Source organism: Bombina bombina, chromosome 6 (assembly GCF_027579735.1).
Source record: "Bombina bombina isolate aBomBom1 chromosome 6, aBomBom1.pri, whole genome shotgun sequence".
Lineage (NCBI taxonomy): Eukaryota > Metazoa > Chordata > Amphibia > Anura > Bombinatoridae > Bombina > Bombina bombina.
Window position 1 is genome coordinate 961,494,454 of NC_069504.1, and position 19,703 is coordinate 961,514,156.

At 38.2% G+C, this 19,703-nt stretch overlaps 1 protein-coding gene across 1 annotated transcript in view; it reads right to left on the reverse strand.

Moving 5' to 3' along the window:
• Positions 1-19,044, reverse strand: part of LOC128662394 (START domain-containing protein 10-like) — a 114,335-nt gene extending 95,291 nt beyond the window's left edge. The window contains exon 1 of the mRNA XM_053716184.1: positions 18,268-19,044. Coding sequence (XP_053572159.1) covers positions 18,268-18,414 — 147 coding nt within the window. The 5' untranslated portion in view covers positions 18,415-19,044. The remainder of the gene's footprint in view (positions 1-18,267) is intronic.
• Between the last annotated feature and the right edge of the window lie 659 nt (positions 19,045-19,703).

Below are 19,703 nucleotides of genomic sequence, written 5' to 3' on the forward strand. Positions count from 1 at the left end.
CAAAAAAGTCTAGATTACCTCACCTTTATTAAGATGAATGAGGGATGGATCCCGAAGGGACTGACATTGGGCGATACATTTGAGTAAAAAAGGCCTGATGAGATGAGCTGCCTTGGTCTAAAAATGGTCCACGCGCTGCTGTCTTTCATCTTCGAATGCCGGATGACTTGTGTGACTTATCCGCCACCAACTAGGGTTCAAGCCGCAATGTTTTAGGGCACTTTCTGCCTGGGAAACAAACATCAATTTTTCTGGCTGCTGCTACAGCAGCGGCTGTAACAATACCTAATTTTTCAGGCATGTGTACATGCCAAATTTTTCTGGCCTCTGGTGCTGCACTGTGGCTTCAAAACCAAACCAAAAAAAAAGGCACGTAACAGGGATTAAACTGATAGGAATAGTACTACTTAACACACCACTCCTATCTGATGGCACATTAGATTGCATGCGCAGTGACCCAAATTTGAAGTAGGAGGACCGACCAAGCATCTTTTTCCATCTCCCGGTTCCTAAAATCCATGCCATATACACGTCCCCTGGCACCACAACTGCCTCTGGGAACCTTACCATGGGTCCCAGACCGCACGTCTTGTAATTCTCTGTCTGGGAAATTATCTATCAAATCTAATCTAATCTATCTATCTAATGTATCTATTGCATCTATTGATCTATCTATCTAATCTATGTATGTATCTATCAATCTATCTATCTCGTGGCCGGACTGTTATCTGACAGCCACTTGTGTTTCGGCCAAATGTCCATTGGCCAAATGTCCGTCGGCTAAAGGTTCCGCCACGATTGCAAGCGCAGTGACCCAAATTTGAAGTAGGAGGACCGACCAAGCATCTTTTTCCATCTCCTGGTCCCTAAAATCCATGCCATATACATGTCCCCTGATAGGGGACACCTCAGTGGAAGGTATCTGGCCGAAATTTCTTTGCACAAAAGGCAATCCCCAACCTGTACTCGATTGTGCAAAAGGAAGTAACCTTACCAAGGGTCCCAGACCGCACGTCTTGTAATTCTTTGTCTGGGAAATTATCTATCAAATCTATCTATCGTATCTATCAAATGTATCTATTGTTCTATCTATCTAATCTATGTATCTATCTTGTGGCCGGACCGACCAAGCATCTTTTTCCATCTCCCGGTTCCTAAAATCCATGCCATATACAAGTCCCCTGATAGGGGACGTAACAGGGATTAAACTGATAGGAATAGTACTACTTAACACACCTTATAATAACACAGAGAGAGGCAATGCAGAGAGAGGAATCTGAAAAAGAGGAGTCAGAGGAGGAAGGTGACTTTGAGGAGGTGGAAGACCAAACACAGCAGGCGTCCCAGTGGGCTTGTTGTCACCTTTCGGGGACCCTTGGTGTTGTACGTGGCTCGGTGGAGGAAGAGACCTTCAATGACATCAGTGAGGACAAGGAACGGGACATGGCTAGCTTGGTATCCAACCTTGTGCAAATGGGGAGTTTGCGGTTGTGCAAATGGACTGTTTGCGGTGCGTTAAACGGGGAGTTTGGTCTGTCACTGTGAAGCGGGCGTAACTCTTACACTACCTGATCGATACAACATCATACCTGATGTTTTAAAGCACGTTATTCCAAACTATTTAGGAATGTTAGGTGATTTATGCCCTTTATGGATTAAAACCAGACTCTGCATCAACTATGTAATTTTACGTGGGAGTTTTGCCATGGATCCCCCTCCGGCATGCCACAGTCCAGGTGTTAGTACCCTTGAAACAACTTTTCCATCACTATTGTGGCCAGAAAGAGTCCCTGTGGGTTTTAAAATTCGCCTGCCTATTAAAGTCAATGGCGGTTCGCCCGGTTCGCGAACATTTGCGGAAATTTGTGTTCGCCATCTGCGAACGGAAAATTTTAAGTTTGCGACATCACTATGCATCATATGACAGCCATCCACCAATCACAAAATGCATATATGTATATACTGTGAATCTTGCAAATGCTCAGTAGGCGTTCCTGCAACAGAAAGTGTGCATATAAAATGATTGTGAACATTTAGATAATTGAAGTGAATTTGATTTTTTTTTTTAAATTGTGTATTCTATTTGAATCATGAAAGTTTTATTTTGACTTGACTGTCCCTTTATTAATTAAGCAGTTTAAAGCATTTCAATAATCTTACATAGTAACTTGTAAGGTTGTCTTGTGTAAAGGATTCAGTGAAATAGAGCTGGACTTGTCTCAGGGTTACAGATTTATATTACACTAAATTTATATACTGAATACAGCAGGTTGTTGGTATGTTTTTGTGAAAATGACATGGATCTGGTTGTATCTCACAGGTTACAGGTAGTTTTAAGAAGAACAGAAAATAAAAAGCTGGATATGATAGGATCTATATTTTTGTGTAAAGGAAGCCAAAGAAGCAACAAATTGCTCTGTCTCAGGCTCGGAGATCAGGCTTGGGAAAGACGTGAAAAACAAGGGCAGTCCTCATGGAATTATCTAAAAAAAAAAAAAAAGGGGGGGCTGTCCCTGCAAGTGGCGCAATGTCTCCCACTAAATGTAATGGAGCTTTCTAGAAGGGGGAAACTTTGCTGGGCGCACTTAAAAAATTAAATCCTGCAACCAATACAAATCAGGTTACTCTTCGTTTAGTGTATAATACCTTACAAATTACACACACACAAATATATATATATATATATATATATATATATATATATATATATCCTATATGACTGGTTTACACAATTTAATTCTACACCAACAACGGTCGAGTTTAAGATGAATTACAGTAGGACTGCTATTCAATTCCTTGACCTACTAATTACTAAACAGCAGGATAGGTTAGAAACAACACTATATACAAAGCCCACAGACAGTAACCCTATCCTCAGGGTAGAAAGCTGCCATCCCCCATCACTTGTTAAGTCACGGATGATCCGCACAGTTAGAAATAATTCAAACACAACTGCAGGGGTCTCACAATTAGTTGATACAAAACAAAAGTTCCTCAATAGAGGATATAAACCTAAAAAGTGGTAGACCCCATTTTTGAACAAATGAAGGGACTGACACAGGATGTTGTACTCCAGAGACAGAATCCAAAGAAAGCTGAAGTTCAGAAAGTGATTATGGTGACTACTTTTGCACCTAATACAGCACAGTTGGGCCAAATAGTGAAGAAACACTGGAATATTCTCCACTCAGATCCCAAACTTACATTTGCTAAATAATCCACTCCTATGGTGGGCTATAAACGCAATGCTAACATCCGAGATCTGGTGGTCCATACTCACCCTATTAAGTCCTATGAGACTGCACCCACAACTAACATCAAAGGCTGTTATCGATGACCCAATTGTACCACGTGTAATGGCCTAATCGCCACAAAAAAATTCAACCAACCACATAACAAAAAGTACACCATTTTATTTTCCATCACATGTTCTACTGAGTATGTGGTGTATATGTTATTTTGTCCTTGTGGGAAACATTATATTGGTAAGACTCAAGGGACCCTACGGGAACGTATAGAAAATCATAGGATGGCCATGAGGCAAGCTATTGAAAAGGGACACTCGGACCAACCGGTTGCACGCCATTGTGTCAGGTATTTCCCTTTAAGCAGACTCCTCCTACAAAGTCTTTAAAGGCCCTGCGCACCTGTAAGCAGGTGCTTAGTATTTTGTTTGCAACTGAACATGTTAGTTGTACTATAGCGGAGCTCCAATATTTCCAGAGGAATTTCTACTATTCCAATATCTACTTTTCTCGAGTACTTCTAGTATCGGAGATAATCCTAGCCTCTACTCTCATCACAGCCTTTTTACTTCACCGAACAAAGTCTCACTGACGCAGCTCCTGTCAGCACTCATTGCGGTCACAACCAACTCAGACCTCAGAAACAGCATTACCTTGCCAGCACTTGGGACTCAAGTAAAGCACCAGTGGCCACCGTTACATAGGAGTACCGCTTACCAAGGTCTTACTACTTCACCGCCGCTCACGAACACCGTAACGAAGTCACGCCCACCTCCGTGACGTAACGGAGCTCTGAAACAAAGAGAACAGTTGACGGCTGGGGCTTGCTTATACCACGCTACGGTTTGTAACATAACCACTGCACGGCACTAACTTTTCAGGCTCTTTACCCTGCACAACCCCTCACGAAGGTAAATCATTCTTTGCTATTCTGGCATAACAGGTTCTGCACAGTTGCTGCAAAGAGACTTTATCCAAGCTGTCCTGTTGTCTTATTTCATCCATTATAGATACCAGTGCTATAAGGTGTAGTTAAAGTCATATACTCCAATAGTTACACTCAAAGAGAACATAACACATTGGATGGAGGCGAAACATCTTGTAGCATCTCTGCGAGTAATCTTGATAGATCATGTACCGAAACCCAAAAGAGGTGGAAATAGAAACAAGATGCTTCTCAGGAGAAAAGCAGAATGGATCATGAGATTGGACACTGTTGTTCCTAAGGGACTAAATTGTATGCCAGACTTGGGTTGTCTAATATGAATTGGTGGGAAGTGTGAATTGGGACAGGGAACTGTAATCCTGTCCATTTCTGGGTGTATTGCTGGTACCTCAATGCCTTTTGACACCGGTTATGTGCATTTTTACACCCATATGTGGATTCACCCTGGAGTTTGTTTGACTCTGGGTGGACCCACTTAGATACGGTAATGGTTTATAGCTACGGCTAATAACCCCTTGGAGTACCCTAACTATTTTCACATATTTGTCCAACTGGTATTTGTATTAAATACCTTAGACACCTGTAGGTCTGTTACTCGATGTATAAGGGTCCATGGAACAATTTATTTAAAGGTGACATATTGAGTGTATTAAGTTCAAATAATTTATAATAAGATTAAAAGTGTTTTGAGTCCTTATGCCTGAAGAGGCAAATTATCCTTCTTAATGCAATTTACTGGATTCCCCTATTCAATGGGGGGTCTTTTGTTTATGAGCCAATAAGAATGTATGTAAATTGTTTAACCTTTTATTTATTGTTTTACATTTTCAACATATGGGTCTAACCTTACTAGATAAGTGGTATTTGCACTAAGTCATAATGAGTATGGTATTTGCTTTAGTGCACAAGATGGTTTATTTTCTTACAATTATTTTTCATGTGTGGTGCCCCACTTCCGGCTTTGGATACTAGTAGTGCACATAGATGGAATTGCACTGCTGTGCCGCATTTCCGGTCGTTAGTAGTGAAGTCACTTCTGAGTAGACGGCTGTAACTCAAGAAGGACAAAGAGAGTGTTTCGTCTCACTGCTGTATACTTGGGGCTCGATTTATCAAGCCTCTACAGCTGTAAGTTCTCATAAGAACTTGCTCTCCGTAATTTATCAAGCAGCGGTCACCAGACCGCTGCTTCCCTAAGCTCTTCGCCACCTCTAAGGTGGCGAAATTTAATCTCCGTGGTCGAGTCCGACCGAGGAGATTTACAGCTCCTGCCCGTGCGTAATTGGCTGTGCGCGGGCAGGGGGCGGGATTGCACGCGAGCGCAAAATTGCACTCGTGTGCCATGTTGATTACCTGCGGGTAATTTCGCCTCGCCACAGGCGAGCGTATACGTGCCCCTGTACGCCTCAACTTTGATAAATCTAGCCCTTGGTTAGTGACAGTGTCACATTTTTATGTACTTACGGTTGTTCTATTTGATGGGTACTGTTTAATAATTGAATTGTTGTTTAATTACTCCGGACCGGATATGACGTTCCTTTCAGCACATCCGGTTTGGCGATTTTTGTATGGTGCTGTGTTTTGGCGCCTTTCACAGGGGGAGGTATTGTTTGATTGTTTGCCTTATATAAGGGGATGTGGTGCATTATTTTGTATTCTGAAGGGGAAGAATGTCCCCGAAATGTTAAAATAAATTTGTTATTTTTTTGCAAAAATCCTGAGTTTTCACTGTTCATTGTGCAGTTTGTATTTACTATTGGAACAGTAGCTCAGGTGGTTGTTCCTGGAGGGCAGATTCTCATATTGTGTAATATATATATATATATATATATATATATATATATATATTACAAGCAATAAAGTGATTTATTTGTAACGGTGAGCGCCCTCCCATTGCCTGTTTTTCTATGTATATTTTTTGAAGAGCACCCCGGATGATGAATTATTGAAAGTGTGTGTTGGTTCCCCTCTGCATATTACAATAAATATATATATATATATATATATATATATATATATATATATATATATATATATATATATATATATATATATATATATATAGATATATAAAATTTCCTTTTAAGTACCTTGACACAATCTCGCAACCTTTTAGTTTTCAACAAAAAAAAAAAAACAACAAACAAAAACAGCAAGATCTAAAAGGGGAAAATGTTCAGAAATATGTTCAACAGACCAAAGGAGGAATTTCAGCTACGTTCATGGAACACCCATGTTCACCCCACTATCAAAAATTGGGAAACTCAGTTACTGTACAACTACAGTAGCATGGTTACTACTCGCCGTGCTATTATTTTTTCCTCCTGTACCTGTCTTCAAAGTCATTCTCTTATTAATCCCCTTACAAAGTATCAGTTAGTAATGCTTTGCATCCTCACACTGGTCGCCGCCATCTTGGAGCTTATATTTATTGTTATGTAACTTTTAACCTGTGCAAAAAAACTGCAAAATATAATGCTTCCACTATCTTATGTGAGCTAAACTGAAGTGAAAGGTACAGTTGTCAAAAAGTCAGTAATCTGAGAATAAAAAGCAGCCATGGAAAAATTGAATACAAGCCCTTTTTTTTCATTAAGTCAGTAGAATGCACATGCCCCTTTTTTTCTAAAAATGGGGTTACTGGGGTATTCCTTCCCCAATATACAGTAACACACTGCCTTGGCTTACGTATACTACTTTCAGGTATGTGTACCTGAACCAATAACCCATTTAGAATTGTTCACTGAATTTGTGCTAGTTCTCTCTCCTGCGTGCGTTCCAAGTACTAAGAGCAGGAAAAACTACTACGCAAAAGGAAGATAAGCGCATTTCAACAGTAATCTTATAAAAAGCGGATACTATTCGCTACTGGCAAATAAGAGGAGCGGTAAGGTCCAACTGCGAATGTGATTTCCCTCCATGACATAATCTAGGAGAATCACGTGACCAAGTGCCAAGTGTTGGGGAAAGATGCCAACAAACTGCCACGGTTTGATGAACTCCTATTAAAGGCCTTTATGCTCTGAGGAATTGAAGGAACCGCTTATCAAAATTTGCTTTATTGTTTATTGCAGGAAGTCTCCGCTACTGATATCTGTTAATAAAGTGCTATCAGTTAAGACTTTTTTTTACGTTTGACCTTGTAGAGGATATACCCTTTATTATTATTTTTTATCACTTTTTTTTTTTAAATTGAGGTTAATTTCAAAGCATGCAATAGGATAATTTGAATATCACATGAAATAAATTCAAGTACACAATGGATACAAGTAGTAAAGTGGGAGAAAAATTATACAAAATGGTTGTACAATGGTGATGTGAACAATATAAAAAGGTGTATGCCATCTAGAGACCTCCCAGATGACTCTTGGGCCTCCAGAAAGTATTGGAAATTTTTTAGCGCTACGGGTGGTCATTTGAGACTGAGGAGACCGCTTTCGGGTCTCAGATGATAAACCTCTTTTCTTTATAATAATAATATATGGTGTAACGTCACTTGCTTATTGAAAATGATAGTATCAGAGTTATATATGGAATAGTAAAACTTAAGCATAAGCAAGAACCACCTAATATTAAGTGATTAAATGATTGATTAAATGTTGCAACTAATGAATGGCTGTTCGCTTCAATATGCTGTCTGGGGGGTTATTACGTCCCTCTAACTGGTCAAGATAAGGAATAAAAAATATAAACCAGGCTGTATTGACCCTTGGCAGTACCATTGTAGTGACCTATTTAGCTAACTGAGGTACAGTCAAAATATATATACTTATATTGTGTAAAATGTGAAGCAGATCCCACTTTTTAGTAGTTTCTATCCAGCATACATATTAAATGGTGTGATTGGGAGGTATTTACTTTATAAATCCCAGACAGGAACTGAAGCTGTGATTGCCATGCCCCTTTGACCACAAGAAACACGGCAGGAACTATTTTTATTAGCATAGTAACTATGACGTCCATATGGCAGTAGAGTATCGTACTTGTTCTAGTAGTGTCTAGTGTTATCATTAAATGGCACCTTACATTAAGGCACAATGTGAAGACTACAGTGTACTGTATGAGGTCCACAGCATTATAGGCACTATGTAGAAGCACATTAACAAAGCATGATATTAAGAAACGCATATCCTATTAATGCTACAGGGAGTGCAGAATTATTAGGCAAGTTGTATTTTTGAGGATTAATTTTATTATTGAACAACAACCATGTTCTCAATGAACCCAAAAAACTCATTAATATCAAAGCTGAATATTTTTGGAAGTAGTTTTTAGTTTGTTTTTAGTTATAGCTATTTTAGGGGGATATCTGTGTGTGCAGGTGACTATTACTGTGCATAATTATTAGGCAACTTAACAAAAAACAAATATATACCCATTTCAATTATTTATTTTTACCAGTGAAACCAATATAACATCTCAACATTCACAAATATACATTTCTGACATTCAAAAACAAAACAAAAACAAATCAGTGACCAATATAGCCACCTTTCTTTGCAAGGACACTCAAAAGCCTGCCATCCATGGATTCTGTCAGTGTTTTGATCTGTTCACCATCAACATTGCGTGCAGCAGCAACCACAGCCTCCCAGACACTGTTCAGAGAGGTGTACTGTTTTCCCTCCTTGTAAATCTCACATTTGATGATGGACCACAGGTTCTCAATGGGGTTCAGATCAGGTGAACAAGGAGGCCATGTCATTAGATTTTCTTCTTTTATACCCTTTCTTGCCAGCCACGCTGTGGAGTACTTGGACGCGTGTGATGGAGCATTGTCCTGCATGAAAATCATGTTTTTCTTGAAGGATGCAGACTTCTTCCTGTACCACTGCTTGAAGATGGTGTCTTCCAGAAACTGGCAGTAGGACTGGGAGTTGAGCTTGACTCCATCCTCAACCCGAAAAGGCCCCACAAGCTCATCTTTGATGATACCAGCCCAAACCAGTACTCCACCTCCACCTTGCTGGCATCTGAGTTGGACTGGAGCTCTCTGCCCTTTACCAATCCAGCCACGGACCCATCCATCTGGCCCATCAAGACTCACTCTCATTTCATCAGTCCATAAAACCTTAGAAAAATCAGTCTCAAGATATTTCTTGGCCCAGTCTTGACGTTTCAGCTTGTGTGTCTTGTTCAGTGGTGGTCGTCTTTAAGCCTTTCTTACCTTGGCCATGTCTCTGAGTATTGCACACCATGTGCTTTTGGGCACTCCAGTGATGTTGCAGCTCTGAAATATATGGCCAAACTGCTGGCAAGTGGCATCTTGGCAGCTGCACGCTTGACTTTTCTCAGTTCATGGGCAGTTATTTTGCGCCTTGGTTTTTCCACACGCTTCTTGCGACCCTGTTGACTATTTTGAATGAAACGCTTGATTGTTCGATGATCACGCTTCAGAAGCTTTGCAATTTTAAGAGTGCTGCATCCCTCTGCAAGATATCTCACTATTTTTGACTTTTCTGAGCCTGTCAAGTCCTTCTTTTGACCCATTTTGCCAAAGGAAAGGAAGTTGCCTAATAATTATGCACACCTGATATAGGGTGTTGATGTCATTAGACCACACCTCTTCTCATTACAGAGATGCACATCACCTAATATGCTTAATTGGTAGTAGGCTTTCGAGCCTGTACAGCTTGGAGTAAGACAACATGCATAAAGAGGATGATGTGGTCAAAATACTCATTTGCCTAATAATTCTGCACACAGTGTATAGTGTAGACAGGATACTGGATATAAAGAGGCTCATTTAGAGGGTCTTGCCTACAGTACAGTGACTATAACGTGTATAGCAATAGTATCAGTTCTAATTTAAATATGCCTATAGGGAACATATGTATAGTTAAGTGGTTCGCTCCCCTAGAACTGATATTATTATAATCCTCAGTGAAAGTGTAACATATGAAGCTTGCAAAATTACAACCAGTATACAGTAGTACAGGAACACAAAACAATAATAAGATACTTATTTCACAATAATGTCAACAAGTTGAGAAACTTACCAGACCAAACGCCTTCATTAAAAGACTCTCATTTAGCACTACTGTGGTTCATGCACAAAAAATACTGCTCCCAACATCCACAATACACCAAAAAAGGGGAAAAAGCATAATAAATAAGTGTAGGCAACAGGAATGGTAGAAGGCTAAATATGGACTTCTGAACATCCTATATTATAACTAAAATGTTACTGAACATACGATTGTGGTCATTCTCAAGTACTTTCAGCAGTAAGTATTCTGTGCGGGCTGAAAAATATCAGGGGGGCATAAGCCCATGCAAGGGATCTATCCTATCCCCACATTCCTAAACAGGACATTGGAAAAAGCCCAACTCCAAGAACTGGTCAGACTTTGTGAGTTAAAGAGTCTTGCCGCTGTGGTTCTAAATATGGAGGAGTGACACTGCAGGAGGTAAAAGAGCAAGGTTTTCTGTAGTCCCCCTTCAAATGCTGACTCCTTTGGTAGAAAGCATCCCAACTTTAGATCTCTCCACTGCAAAGGCACAGTATACTTTGCTGCGTATGATCTTGTGTTTCCGTCCGAGGTTTCTGCAGGCTTATCTACCTTTAGTTCCGATGGGGTTGTGCTCCGGTGGGGAAAATAGGAGACCGGTGGAGCTGCACCCCCTCCAGGGAGGCTCTTCTCTTGGTTACCGCTTGTAACCCCTATGCATGGAGCCGGAATCCTAGGTTCTCCCTTCTGAGCAGTATGCTCCATGTGTGGGGATATGTTTGATTGTCCTAATGCAGCGCTCAATAGGACCTCCCCTCCTTCCGTAGTGTAAGGCCCATAGGCTGCAAAACAGCTTTTAATCATACAGTGGAGCTTCCTATAATGGTCCTCCAGTAGGGAAAGAATTGTGGCTTCAGCTGCTTTTAGATTCAGCGCCATTGTTTCAGAATAGGTGGTTCTACTTCCTCCTCTCTTGTGCAGTGTTACCCAAATAGGGTTATCACCTTGATATTGGTATCGATCAGCATGTCCAGTACTCCCTTACATTAAAGTTGATCATATAAGCATAGATGGAGTCCTGTTTTAAAGATAATCAGAGGCTTATCTGTAGTATGTTTAGAGCAACTAGTTTCTGTGTCCTAACATCGATGATGCCCTGGCACGCCCCATCAGTTAAGACTTTAATCTGTATGTCCTGAGGAAGGGGAGTGTGTCCCCGAAACGTCACGCTTGATTTATTAAAAATTCTTCATTAAAAGACCAGAGAGTGCTTTCCATTATTCATATATTCATATCTGCTAGCACCCTGGCATCTAATATCCTGGAAGTGAGAGTGCTCTCATTAAAACAATAATATATATATATATATATATATATATATATATATATATATATATATATATATATACATACACACACTTTTATAAAATGTCTTGGGTCATTAGCTCTGACTATTATCTTGTCCTCCATCAACAAGCTTTAATTCCACTCATTTTTTTCAAAACTAAATTAGATTGACCACTTTGCTCAATACATAGAGTTTACAATTTTAAAAAAATCCAACATTTGAAAATACTTTTTTCAGTAACCGGTTAGCAATTTTTCATGGAACTTAGTAACAACCTTTGTAAATTTGATTTTTATTTATTAATGTTGAGATATAGATATAAGTGGGTTGTTTCCATGTGAGGCAAAGTTTCCTACCTCTCATTGGTTGGGCACCTCCTTAAATAGGTAGTGGCTACTTACCTGAATATCTTATGATTAACCACCATTAATGGCGTGAAAGGCGTCAGAATAATCCTTTTTCCTTGACCCCTGCATTTCTATGCTGTTTTTACATTATCAATAATAAAAGTTTTTTTTATTTTTCTACTCCGAGTGCTCAGGATACCTTTCTTGTTCACTGCTTATTGCTTTATGCTCACTGAGTATAATAAAATGCTTTGATACTTTTTTCTGCAGAGATGTATTTTTTACCTGATTAAAATAATTAGTAGACATAATTAATAGAACTCATGTCAATTTTTGTGGCTTTTTAGATATATGTTTTATGACTGACCTTTGTAGGATGTTTCTGATGTGTTTCTCTGCTGAGCATGTGCAAATAAGAATAAACAGATGGCTATATTCCTTTTTGTTGGTAAAGGATTGTCCGTCGCTTTACTCTGTACCTTTTTTGAATGGTGGTTACATTAATAACATTTTGTTACATACTTAAATTAAATACAGCTCCTGTTCACTCTTCTGGTGCATTAACTAAAACATTAATACCAGAGAACTAAGCAGCTAATGCACAGAGTGACTTGGATAACAGCCAGACCAATGCCACGTGATGGATTGAGAGACCACACAGAGACATGTGAGCAAGCAGTTATAACTGGAATAAGCAACAGGGGCGGAACTACCATTGGTGCAGCAGGTGCAATGGCACCAGGGCCCAAGCGCTTGTTGGGCCCATAGAAGCCAGTCTATACATAGGCATGTGCAGAATTTATACAATCCTAATGCAGGTTAGCATTTTTATTAGTGCAGGTTTCAGACCTTCTTATCTTCAAAATCATTTTAGAGACCACAATCCATTAAAATGGGTTGAACCTGCAGGGTAATCATATATCCTTATTTTATCACTTTCTGTGCACACACTTCTTTATATTACCTCTGTATGTAATCAAAGCTCAATACAACTGAAAATTAACATTAAATTACTTTTCTCTTCTACATCCTACTGGGAGTGTAATTTCTTCTGCTGTCTATATTTAGAGACATTAAACCCAGTTTATTTATTTCATGATTTAGATAGAGCATGTGTTTCAAATTTACTTCTATTATCTCATTTGTTTTGTTCTTTTGGTATTCTTTGTTGAAAATAATACCTAGATAGGCTCAGGAGCTGATGTTGGGTGGATAGACATGTATGCCTTGTGTTATTAGCTCAACCAATGCATTACTGCTTTAACAAAGAATACCAAGAGAATGAAGAAAATTACATAATAAAAGTAATTTGGAAAGTTGTTTCAAATTGTATTCTCTTTCTGAATCATGAAAGAAAAAGGACATGAAACACAACATTTTTAAGGATAGAAACTTTCAGTATTAGTAGCGATATCACTGGCAAAATCAGCTATTTCAAAGTCCAAAATATGTAAAAGGAGCTATTTGTAAAATATGTAATACAATTTACCCCTTCCTGTCCGGACATATTTGTCTATATCGGAACAAAGTTCCGATGTAAACAAATAAATAAAAACATTTTTTTTAAAAAAATCACCCGATCTTTCGATTTCAATGATGGGTTTGTATCGGGGGGGACCATGATGCTAGGCACACCCTCCAGCACAGTTTTCCATTCAGGAAGCACCTTTGGCTTTAGTACAGCTCTGACGTTCTATTCCGTCCTAAGGGCTTTAAAGCACAGTGCGGTTAGGACGGAATAGAATGTCATAAGGGCATAAAGGGGTTAATCCAGCAGGTAACATGGACCATTGAGAACAAATTAAAGGTAACATTTTTTTAGGGTAGGCTGTCCTTTTAAAAGATAACTGCATGCTGGGCTAGCTTGCAAAATTATTGGTTCCTCCATACTGACCAAATACTTATTTTTTTAAATGTATGTTATTTTGTCAGCCAAAAACAACTATTGCTAAATCAGCTGTGAATCGGAACACAATATAAAACAGAATACAATTGAAGCACCCCTCCCTCTCTTCCTACATTTCTGCTCTTTGGAATTGTTTAAAATAAAAATCACACATAGGGGTCTATTTATCAAAGGCTTTGCAAGCCTTTCGACCCCTACAACTGCAGTTTCGCACAAGAGAACCTGCAGTCCGTATTTAACAAGCAGCGGTCATCATAACCTTTCACCACTTCTGAGGTGACGAATTTCAATCTCACCGGTCTCGTCAGACCGGGGAGATTGACAGCTCCTGCCAATGAGTGATTGGCTGTGTGCGGGCAGGGGGAGGCATTGCACGCGAGCGCAAAATAGCGTTGTTATGCAATGCTGAATTCTGCCCGCCAGAGGCGAGCTGCGGCGGACAGGGGCGTATTAAATGTTTATTTAATGCTTATTATCTAGGGCAAGGGTCAGCAACCTTGGCCCCCCAGATGTTTTGGAATTACATTTCCCATGATGCCGAGACACTCTTTAGGCTGTCCAAGCATCATGGGAAATGTAATTCCAAAACATCTGGGGGCCCAAGGTTGCTGACCCCTGATATATGGTACAGCATTGCCATGGGGGTGTAATCTATTAGCTCTCCCGTACCTTTATTTTTAAAGGGACATTAAACCCTAAATAAATGCTAAACAGAATCATGCATTTAAAAATAAAGATTAGCTTTAGAATTTGCAGATGTATTTTTTTTTTATAATGAGTTTAAGTTTCTTTAAAGTTATGGGGCTGTAATATTGTAACCTAGGTTTCCTTCTCTGCTGAGGCCAATTAGGAACAAATTTAAATGAGTCACTAGAGTGTGAAACTAATTAGTGCATAGAATTCAGCAGTGTTAACTCTTTTTGCTCTTTGTAAATCACCAAACGTAAACAGATACAAGATTGCAAATTCAGGGCAGGCCTAGGGGTGCTACAATATAGAATGTGGGTGCATTGCACCCCTAGATTAATCAGCATCTTATTATGTGATTTTCTAATTTAATAATATAACCAAGACATTGAAGAAACAAAAAAGGTTTTTTCATGATTCATATAGAGCATGCAACTTTTAACAACTTTCCAATTTACTTTTATTATATAATTTGCTTCTTTCTCTTGGTATCCTTTCTAGAAAATACCTAGGTATGATCAGCAATAAACTAATGTGAGCTAGTGGCTGATTGGTAGCTGCACATGCGTGCTCCTTGTCATTGGCTCACCCAATGTGTTCAGCTAGCTCCCAGTTATGCATCAATGCTCCTTGAAAGGATACCATGAGATTAAGCACATTTGACAACATAAGTAAAATGTAAAGTTGTTAAAAATCATATGCTTTGTCTGAATCATTAAAAAAAAAAAAAAAAAAAAAAGTCTATATGTCCCTTTAATACGCCTGCTTTGTATTTATTTTATACAGCAAAACAGTGAAATAAACCAAACTACAAATAGAAGCAAAAATGTGCAATAACCTGCTATAAAAAAAGTTGGAGGTCATTAGTTTAGGACAGGAGGATTTCAAACCTGTCCTTAGACCAGGTTTTCAGGCTATCTGAACTGGGGCACAGATGCAGACATTTGCATTAAATATCTTGAGAACTTATTCCAGTTTATAGGAAATGTTAAAAGGTGTATTTTCCACAACAGATTAGTATTCTTCCCTAAGGTTTTTGATACAGCATATTAAAAAAGGGACACTGAACCCAAATTTTTTCTTTTGTGATTCAGATAGAGCATGCAGTTTGAAACAACTTTCTAATTTACTCCTATTATCAAATTTTCTATGTTCTCGTACTATTTTTATTTAAAAAAGAAGGCATCTAAACTATTATTTGGATCAGACCCTGGACAGCTCTTGTTTATTGGTCGGTAAAATTAATTCACCAATCAGCAAGAACAAACCAGGTTGTTTACCAAAAATGGGCTGGCATCTAAACTTACATTCTTGCTTTTCAAATAAAGATAGCAACAGAATGAAGAAAATTTGATAATAGGCGTAAATTAGAAAGTTGCTTAAAATTACATGCTTGCTGTATCTGAATCACTAAAGAATTTGTTTGGGTTCAGTGTCCCTTTAAGCAACATTCTAATTTACTCCTATTATCAAATTTTCTTCATTCTCTTGGTATCTTTATTTGAAATGCAAGAATGTAAGTTTAGATGCCGGTCCATTTTTGGTGAACAACCTGGGTTGTTCTTGCGGATTGATGGATAAATTCACCCACCAATAAAACAAGTGCTGTGCAGGGTCTGAACCAAAAATAACTTAGATGCCTTCTTTTTCAAATAAAAATAGCAAGAGAATGAAAAAAATCTAATAATAGGAGTAAATTAGAAAGTTGCTTAAAATTGCATGCTCTATTTGAATCACAAAATAAAAAAAAATGGGTTCAGTGTCCCTTTAACTAAAAACATTAGTGATTTTTGTTTAAATACTGTTGATATCGCTGACTTCAAAGGGATATTAAACATTTTCTTTCATGGTTCAGATAGAACATACATATGTAAACAACTTTCCAATTGACTTCTATTATCAATTTTGCTTCATTCTCTTGGAATCCTTTCTTGAAGAAGCAGTAATGCACTAATGGGAACTAACTGAACACATTGGTTAGCCAATCACAAGAGGCATATATGTACAGCAACCAATCAGTAGATAGCTCCCAGCTCCTGAGCCTATCTAGATATGCTTTTCAACAAAGGATACCAAAGAACAAAGCAAATTAGCTAAACAAATTACACTGAAAAGTTTTTTAAATGTGTGTGCTCTGTCTGAATCATGGAAGAACAAAAATTTGGGTTTCATGTCCCTTTAAACAGGCCATTTTTGTAGTAATGTGAGGAAATGAGCAAACCTGACTAGATGCAGCTTAAATTCTTAAAGGGACAGTTTACTCAAAATATTTCTCCCCTTTAATTTGTTCCCAATGATCTACTTAACCTGCTGGAGTGTATTAAATTGTTTACAAGTAGCTCCTTTACCCTTATATTGGCATTTTAAATAGTTGAATTAGCATGTGGTATCCCCACCTATTCTGAAAGTTTGTGGCCGCAGGTCCAAGCTATAGATAAGCTTTGTAAACACAGCCAGTAGAAGAAATTGCACTCCTAGTGGGATATAGCAGAGATAAGGTAATAAAATGTTGATTTTCCATTGTTCTCTCCAAGTATTGGTGATTGTTTTAAGGACAGATAGAGGATAAAGAAGCAGGAATATGTGCACAATGTGATACAGTAATGAGATCTGATTATACCTACAAGCTCAACCTATTTTATTAGGCTGTGGCTTCAAAACACAAAATCAGAGCTTTAATATACACAAATAAACATTTAAAAGCTAATTTTCATATTTTTTTACTCTGCAGTTGATAAAAAAGCAATTGTAAACACATTAAGGGAAAAGCTATTTTACAGTATACTGTCCCTTTAAGTGTTATATACATATTGAGAACCAGTCTTAGTGGAACCCATGGAATAGAAATGAATGCAAGTTTTTAAATACAAATAATAAAAGGGTAGAGAATAATGGCGTACAGTTTTAGCAAGTAATTTCAAGAAGGGAAACAGGACACAAGAGACTCCTTGATCTCATATACGACACTGTAGGAATTCTATATCTTTTTGTGATGTTTTTATGAAATGTATACATTGATTGCAGTTATCAGTAAGTGCTTTCCACATCACACATTTTAAAGTGGAATAAAATAGTTAACTATTTTTAAATACTTTAACTTTAGATGAACAATAGAAGGTGTATCAGATTAAAAACAAAAATAGTATAGATGGTTAACTATGAAAGAAAAGGGAACAGTTTGTGAACAGGGTTACCAAAACAACATTGAAAGGGGCATTACATATTATGTGTATAGTATATATCAGTAGCTCCAGTGTTGCCCTTTCAGTTTAAGGGCAAGAGATTTTCATATTTTTTATGAAATATTTAATGTAGCCATTAAGACACATCTACATGTGCTCCTGCACTGATCAAGCAATCACTGTGTAGCATGAGTTGGGATTAGAGATAATCTAGCCTCTCTCCAAGTAAAAATTACAGCTAAGGCCAGGGAAATATCATTACAGGTTTTTTTGCACAATAAAACATTTTATGGGTAATACCATTTTTAGTTTAATATTCCTTTAAAGCCTAACAGACTTGCAGCTAACATTTCTAAGTAGAAAATTAATATTTAGTAATATAAATATGCTGAGATAGTTGTTCACTACAATTGGCTGTGACACAATGACCAATCAGACAGTGATAATGGCCTCAATTTATTTAGAAATGTGTCTACTGAGTTTACATCTAGGTTAAACACATTTGTAAAAAAAATATTCTTAATATACATTTGATTTTATGAACACACCGAAGGTTACAGTTGTGACATTACTGCTAATTTATTGACAAGAAATCACACATAAAAGAATACATCATACAGGTTTATAAACATAGGTAGAAAGATAATGTTCTTACCTTAATCTTTTTCACAGCTTTACTGCTGTCTTGCTCATCACTCCACACCGTAACTCCCCCCTTGTTATACTGACAGTGCCAGCCCTCAGTATTCTCACACTGCTCCCTGAATGAGTTAAAATCTGCATCATCTGGGATATGCACCATGGCTGCCCTCCTTCTCTGTGCAGGAACTGCAGGCAACTCCAGAAGAGACAGGAAAACTACTAACCTTCAAGTCTTTAACTTAATATGATTTAAAAACTCCCCCTAAATAAACCCAAATCTTGAGAATGACTTATTGTAGATGATCAACAAATAACAAGCCTTGTTTGTTCTATTTCCATTTCTCTTTAGCCTTGAGGGGAAGAGATAATACAGAGTTATGTGTTTTTGTTCCAGTAAGGCTGGTACTGCAGGACTTAGGAAACAAAACACTCTAGTGACATTGCTGAACACCTTGCAAATGACTCAGTAAGTTCTGCTTACTTGGCTCTTGTTTCCTTTGGCTTGAGTGCTCCTGCCCTATATTATTCAAAAGGTATCATCACACAGGTGTCTTGTATTTCTTACCCAACCTATTTCTTCCATTCCCATCCTGCTGTTGTGGTACACTCCCCCTTTACTTCTCTCTCTTGATCTCCCTTTAGTTTTCTTTGCACCAGTTACTGATTCAGCTGTTCACTAGCCAAGATCATCAGTAAGTACATTACCCACACAGTAAATATCCATTGTAGCAGTAAGAGAGGATATGCAGTTTGTTACTCTGCTAGATATGAGCACTGCAGCATATTCTCAAACTGGCCTCATACCGCACTGACACTGCAGAGGACGGATTAAGATTTGTTTTCCCCCCAACTTCTTGCTAAATTTAGCAACAGAAACAGTTTCTCCTAGCTTTCCAAATTAATTACACAATCGTTCAACCTTACTGAGAAAGCAAGGGACAGAATGCATTGATTGATCAGTATTTTAGCATTATGTTCCCTTTAGCAGTGTATTTTGGTTTGCCATAAAATTGAGTTAGATATTTTTCTGCAACTATCTTTCACAATATTGCTAAAAATAGTTTTGCATTTGTGGTTACATCAATAAAAGCAGCTTTGTATCACAAGTGAAACATTGTGCCAGTAGAAGAAGCGAGTGTGGCGAGCTGCAAAGCCTATGGTAATCAAATAAAGTATGAACTGCAGTCTTGCTGCACTTCTCCTTAAAGGGACACCAAACCATTATTTTTGCTTTCATGGGTCAGATAGAGAAAACAATTTTAAACACGTTAACATTTTATTTATATTATGTAATTTGCTTCATTCTCTTGGTTTCCTTTGCTGAAGAAGCAGCAACAAGGCATGACTGGGAGCTAGCTGAACAAATTGGGTGAGCCAATAGCATGAGATTTATGTGCAGCCACCAATCAGCAGCTCCTGAGCCTACCTAGGTATCCTTTTCAACAACCT